Source organism: Galeopterus variegatus, unplaced genomic scaffold (assembly GCF_000696425.1).
Source record: "Galeopterus variegatus unplaced genomic scaffold, G_variegatus-3.0.2 Scaffold3152, whole genome shotgun sequence".
NCBI lineage: Eukaryota > Metazoa > Chordata > Mammalia > Dermoptera > Cynocephalidae > Galeopterus > Galeopterus variegatus.
Genome location: NW_007729263.1, coordinates 214,224 through 221,087, shown reverse-complemented (window position 1 = coordinate 221,087; position 6,864 = coordinate 214,224). Strand labels below are relative to the sequence as shown.

The following is a 6,864-nucleotide window of genomic DNA, read 5'->3' as shown; positions in this document are numbered from 1 at the left end:
AACAGAATCTGCCTCACAGGATCGCAGGGACTAAATAATGTAACATCATGTGAAAGTTCTTGGCACCATATCTGGCATACAGATGTTCTCAGTAAGTGTTACGTTAGCTTACTAAGAGAGTCGGCTTAATTTGAAGAGAAACTATCAAATATAAAAAAAAACCTACTAACCAGGTTTAACATTTCTTAAACCATTAACTACTTAATAATTACCTATTAATTTCTGTTATCTTAGGCCGCCTAAATCTGGTTTTTCTCATCTTTCCATTACACCATTTGCCCCTTTTCACACAGGGAGACAAACCAAGACTCAGTGTTCTTCAGGAAAAAAAGTGCAAGGAACACGGGTAGGCAACCCAATCAAAACTAGTCTCACCCACTCGACCGCCTGCCCCCTCCACTTCTGCCACCCGCGACAGGTCCCTAAGCAGCCACTGGGCCGCTTCGCCTCCCGCTGACAACTTCCGAACGGCCGCCAAAGTCCCGCCCACGTACGATTTCCGCCTGAAGGACATTTGCATAGAGATGGCTTATTGGCTGCCAGCAAGCACTCGCTCTTCTCATTGGATGATACTGTCTCGGGCACAATTCCGCGGAAGACGCTCACCGCCGCGTTGAGACTTACGGTCCCAGGGGCTTACGGTTCCGCTTCCGGTTCGCCTCGGAGCCATGGCGACCGTGGGGGGACTGAGGTACCTAGTGCTATCAGGCAGATGGCGCCGCGGCCTTCGAGCAGCCCCCCAGTCCCGGGTGAGTACATACTTTCGCTGCTCGCCGAGAGCCCCTCCGCTTAGCGAGCGCTCGCAACCTTCCTTTCCGACCGGCAATCAGCTTTTCTCTCCCGCCACGCAGGCGCTCGCCGCCCTCGTGCCCGGCGTGACCCAAGTAGACAACAAGTCCGGTTTTCTGGAGAAGAGGCCGCATCGCCAGCACCCTGGCATCCTGCAGCTACCGCACGTGCGGCTGCCGCGGGCACTCGCTGACGCTGCGCAGTTACTGCTGCTCGGTGAGTAACGGGGGAAAGGGAGGCCCGAGGAGAGACGGGCCTGCGCCTGCGCGCACGTCATTCCGCGTTTCCTCTTTGGCCCATAGAGAGCGCCGTGCCCAGTGCGGAGAAGCAGGTGCAAGCACTGACCAATTATCTCTGGAGCCGACATTTACCTGTAGAGCCAGAGGAGTTGCAAAGACGGGCTGTGCACCTTGAGGAAAAATTCTTGGAAAACTCGGGTAGGACTTCAGAAGAATTAGAGAGTAGGCCAGATGGAAAGATCAGTGGGAAATGAAGAGCTAGAAATAATTTAACAGTCTGTCAAATACATACTGTTTTTTGTTTGACTTTCTGGTGAGAGCAGTTGTTTCAATGATTCCTTACAAAGTAGAGAAGGTAGATTATTCCAGAGATTGCTCTCGTGATGTGAGTAAAGGTCAGAGTGTGCCCCAGTATACTGTTGAAATCTAGATCTTTGGTTTTTTATTTAGCTGAAATAAAGTTCCTATATGGCTCCCTGTCTAGTACTGAAATCCTCTTGAGGAATAGAAGAATAAGTGTAATTTTTCAAGTAATTATCCTGATGGTGAGCTCTTTCATATTACAGACCTGCCTTTTATTCATCTGTGTTCTTTGCACTTCTAGCAATACCTGACTCAGAGCAGATGATCAGTAGATACTTGCTAAGTAGTACTGAACTGAACGCAGTCACGAAACTTAGATTTTCAAGATCTTTCCCTCCCCATAGGAACATTGGAAATGTCACAACCTTAGTTTCAGGGAAGTGAGGATAAATACAAAATGTTATTCTTATCCTATCCTTTAAATTTTTATCACACTTCCCTTTAATATAAAGGGTTGGTTGGTGATCTAGGGTTGGTTAAGTTAAATAAACTGCAATTAGAAGCAAAATACTCACTGGTACTCTCTGATGGTAGTGATTGTTATTGTTATTCTTACCTGAAGTTTTTCTCTAGGTTTGGCTTCTCTCTTGAACTCTGAGGCTTTTCTTGGGTGGGAGTGGAGAAAGATTGAGTGGGCAATATGTTCACATGTTGGATCTGAGCTCTATTCTCCCTAGGTCCTCATTTCCAGTCCTTGTTCTCACCACAGACTCATTGAAGACAGAGGAGAACTTCATGGAGCAGTGCTAGATGCCCGGCATAAAACTACCTACCACTGGAAAAAACTGAGGTAGGAGGGACTAGGAAGGGTGCCAAAAAAAGAAAACTTGGACTTTAGAAGGAAAGTTAGGGGAGTACAATTACACGATCAATTTAGTGTCTGAAAAAGCTGTCTGAGTTGTAAGGCTCCCCAGGACTCTTCTGTATTGGGGAGTGAAAAGGGCAGAGCTGGAAGAGCCCTTTCCAAAGATTTCATTTCCTAAAAGCATAGAAGGTAACTGTAGCGTTGAGGTCATTTCCCAGTGGGTCTGACTCTGATTTTTGTGGCAGATACAATGAGGGACTGAGCCTGGTGTATATGGCAGCAGGACTTCATGGTGGCTTTGCAGCAGTCATCAGGGCATTCCATAAGGTGAAAGTCCCTCAGCTTAGAACCTGAACCCTTTTAGCATCACTTCCCTTTTTCATAAGGTAGACTTTTCAGAGGTAGGGATTCTTGGGCCATTGCATATGCATCTTTTTTTAAAGAGGCTCTCTTTATCCTCTGAAAGGATTCTGTGACCCAAGAAAGCTTTAGAATCACTGTTTTAGGAGCTTCCTATTCTATAAGATATTTACATTGAATCTCAAGACATTCACATCTTACCTTCTCTGTCATAGTCGCTTAATTCATATTTACCAAGGCCCTAAACAAATGTCTACTTGCCCAACTATGGGGTCTTGTATATTTCTCAGATGGGCTCGAATTCCAGAGTTCCAACCACAAACCTTGATGGACTTTGGTTCAGGTACTGGTTCTGTCACCTGGTGAGTAACTTTCTTTAGCCCCATCTTTGTCAATTCTAGCTCTAGAGAGACATACTCATACCAGTCCAGTCTGATATCATACCAGTCTGATATCAAAAGACTGGGAAACCAGAGGGACAATAGGAAAATTAGGAACCTAGAAAGTTTCTTTCCTCTGATTATGCGAGACAGAACAAGGTATATGGATTGGGGCCAGAACATTAAGAAATGTCAAGTGAAAAAAGGCCCATATTTAAAGAAAGCTTAAAAAGGAAAGGAATTTAGTATAGGGCATAGGTTTTACATATAAATCAAAAAACATTTTTGCCTACAAATAGTTATTTGAGTCTGCTCTTTTTTTAAAAGTTGTAAATGAAATAAGATCACATGTTAGTTCTTTTCAGTTATTCCAACGTAACATCCTTTTTCCCCACCGGTGGGTTTGGAAGTAGTTGGATTTCTTATAGGGAAGAGGCTTTCTCATGAGAATTGGTGATTCATATTTTACAATCTTAGGTCTACTCACAGTACTTGGGGCCAGAGCCTATGTGGAATATATGTATGTGGACAGCTCAGCTGCCATGTTGAATCTGGCAGACAAGCTACTGAAAGATGAGAATAAGGTATAAGGAAGGGCTCTTCCAAAGTTGAGGGAGTTAAAAAGTAAAGCAGTTCTAGAAAGCGTGTTTTATTAGGAAGGAGAGGAGAGGGCTAAAAGTTAAGATGAAGTTGGTCTCCTTCCAATGCTGGGGTCAAGCAGAGAGTGTTAGAGGCCATTGCTGGACTGTGGGTGGGTTGAGTAAGGTAATCAGGACAGAAGACCCAGTATTCTCTTTGCCCTTTTTAATACTTACGCTGTCACCTCTCCCTCTCACTTAGTGTTTTTCATTCTTCTCAGGGCCATGTTTCTTGTCTGTATATCTCTTCAGATTATTCCTGTGGCCGTTAACTTCATATGCACTCTTAGTTGCTGCATCTCTTCTCTCCTGCACAGGTTGTTCAGAATCTGGGGAGCCTTACGTTCCGGCTGTCTTTTTCAGACAGCTTCTACCTGTATCACCAAAGGCAAGTGGCAGTGTTTAGAGTATTCTAAATGTGGAATGTGGTAGATGGAAAACAATGGCCTCAGCTTTGCAACCCCGCATTGACTGTTGGATATAAAAGAAAGCAATAGAAGAAATTCAGAGGATAGGACTTCGTTGAACTCTGGAAATGAGGAAGTGTCAGATCTGTCATATTCTTTGTCTTGGTCCCCAGGTACAATTTGATATGGTCGTGTCAGCCTTTTCCCTAAGTGAACTGCCCAGCAAGGCTGACCGCGCTGAGGTAGTTCAAACCTTATGGCACAAGACACTTCATTTTCTGGTGAGTTGAAATCTTTTTCCTCTCAAATCTAAAAGCAGCTGCATGGGTTTTATGTCTTTCCTTCTCTCATTAGAGATTTCTTTCCCTTCTTTTTCTCATTGTCTTCATTCTTGAACATGATTTTTTTTTTTTTTACAGGTCTCTTTATCTCTCTTTAGGGTCTCCATCCTCATCTTATTATATATAATGCCCATTTCGTTTTAGGACGACAGCTTTACCTGCTAATGCTCTTAGAGAGCTACTGACATTTATGCTTTTATGTAATTCAGGGCTTCTGCTTATTTTCTCCTTTTGTGAACAGGTATTGGTGGAGAATGGAACAAAAGCTGGGCACCGCCTTCTCATGGATGCCAGGGACCTGGTTCTTAAGGTAAGATTCCTTCTCCTTCTTTTACTCCCTGCCCATCTGTCAGGGAGTAATTACTGTTACTCCCTTGAAAACTAAAGAGACTCTACCGTACATTGGTAAGAGTGACTTTCAGGAAACTAGGCATATGAAGTCCTCATGATACAGGGCAGTGGTTGGCAAAGGAGGGCCTGTGGATGAAGTCTGGTCCATTACGTGTCTTTGTATGAGCCATGCTTATTCATGTCTCTTTCTGTTGTCCATGATCACTTTCACATTACAAACAGCAGAAGTGAATAGTTGGGACAAAAACAGATTTTGCCTATTCTCTGGTCCTTCAAACAAAAACCTTTGCCAATAGGGCATTGCTGAGCTAAGAAACTTGTCTCTGTGGGAGGGTTTGAACCACTGTATAATCATAAATGTAATTGTCCTGGAGTGGGACTTTTTTGAGAGTAGAGGTTGCTGACAAGGGAGAGCACCATGGTATGTGCCAAGTTCCTGCCTTTTTCCTGCTGCAAAGAGAAACTTCTTTGTTTCAAGTATTAGATGCAGCCAGCTTAACGCAAAGGACATAGTTAATCATTATTAGAATTGAGTGTAGATGGATTCCTCAACTTGGTGCAGAGATTGAATTATGAAAACAGACTCCTCAGGTCCAGTTTTATTTCTTTGATTTCTTTTGATTTCAGGGAAAAGAGAAGTCACCCTTGGACTCTCAACCTGGTTTTTCTTTGCCCCGGTGAGTATCACTTCTGCATGTCCCAGCACACAGATCTGAATCAGGTGTGGCCAAGAAAAGTGAGAGAGGAAAGCTAAGTCACTCTCCACTACTTTGTCCCTATCCAGTTTCTACCTAGTGATTCCCCTGGCTCTCCCTACCCCCTACATCCATGCTCCCTTCTCCCCTCTTGACTCTTAGTTTTTAAGTTTCCTTATTGACTGCTCTTTTGTCATATATCATGTCTTTATGTGTGTTCAGTGTCCCCATGAACTCTCTTGTCCCAAATTGACAGTCTCTAAACCCCTGGCCTATAGGTTCTTTTGGGGTTACCATCTCATCCCCTTTAGCTGAGTATGTACCCTGGGAATGTTGTACCAGTGAGAAAATTAACTGGGAAAACAGGAAGAAAAAGAATCACAGGTGGCAGAAGTTGGAGAATTCATAGAATAGCCTAGATATTTTAGGGCTTGCGGGTATGTGATGTACAGAATATGAAAAAGGCTTATAGCACGAGAGGAGGGGTTAAAAAGTTCTTCCCATTTTTTTTTTTTTTTTTTTTTTTTTTTTCCTCTAATCAGTCTTTTTATCCGTATCTAGAAAGAGAAGACAATGGAGGAAAAGTTCTTTACGGTGATCCTTGCCTGGGAGTCTCCATAGGAAGCTAATCGCTGGCCCCGTATCACTCAGCCTATCCTTAAATGGCCTTGCCATGTGCATTGTCACCTGTGCTGTCCAGATGGGCACATGCAGCATGCTGTGATCACAGCCCACCAGCATGGCAGGTATAGATAGGGATATGACCAAAGTTAGTGGGACATGGCAAGACCCTGCAGCCAACATTGACATCTCTTTTCCATAGGGATTTGTATCATGCCCGTGCCACCTCCTGGTGAGATCTTTTACCTGTGATCACTCCGTCTGAGTTTCCTCCATCCCCTACTCAAGATCTCCCTGAGAGCTGACAAGGATATGTAACATGTATTTTCTTCTATCATGCCTGCCAAGGCTGAAGCTACCTGGTATCCAGGATGAGAGTGCTGGTACCCCCATATGTCTGTATTGGTTTTAATAATCATCATAATAAATTTTTAAAGAATGGAAGTGGGTTTTGTGATTCATAAAGGGATAGAAGTCAGTTATTCTGGCCTATCCTGTAATGAATCCTCAGATTATAAGTGCCAAGCTTCCCACACAAATCTCAAGCTCACCCTTTCCTGTAAAACTACTGCTGCTTCTATCAGAGACAAGGACTTTTCCAGGAGGATAATTTGGAATAGTGGGGAAAGTGGCCCTCACCTCTCTGAGAACTGGCTGAACAGGTCTCTGGGTTGTTAGTCAGCCACCCGAATAGGGGAACCAGCAGCTGCCTAGTCTCTATTTTTGTCTATCTCCTTTCCTTTCGTCTTCCCTGGGTTTCTCAGCTACCCTAGAGTTTGCCCCATACAGTTCTTTCAAGAGTTGATCTCTATCAGGACCAAATCTTCCATCTCCTTCCAAATATATCTGGGCAAGATCCTTCCATTTACTGGGTT

The 6,864-nt window shown here is 43.9% G+C and overlaps 1 protein-coding gene across 1 annotated transcript; it reads left to right on the top strand.

Annotated features, from left to right (window-relative positions):
- The first annotated feature begins 413 nt into the window (after positions 1–413).
- On the top strand, positions 414–6,430 carry LOC103599932 (methyltransferase-like protein 17, mitochondrial). The gene is made up of 10 exons (XM_008584129.1): positions 414–749; positions 852–1,005; positions 1,092–1,226; positions 3,414–3,520; positions 3,777–3,962; positions 4,155–4,262; positions 4,564–4,632; positions 5,301–5,350; positions 5,930–6,114; positions 6,192–6,430. Exons 1-9 carry the CDS (start codon positions 669–671, stop codon positions 5,964–5,966), a joined length of 927 nt encoding a protein of 308 aa, XP_008582351.1. The 5' UTR covers positions 414–668; the 3' UTR covers positions 5,967–6,114; positions 6,192–6,430.
- Positions 6,431–6,864: the final 434 nt, after the last annotated feature.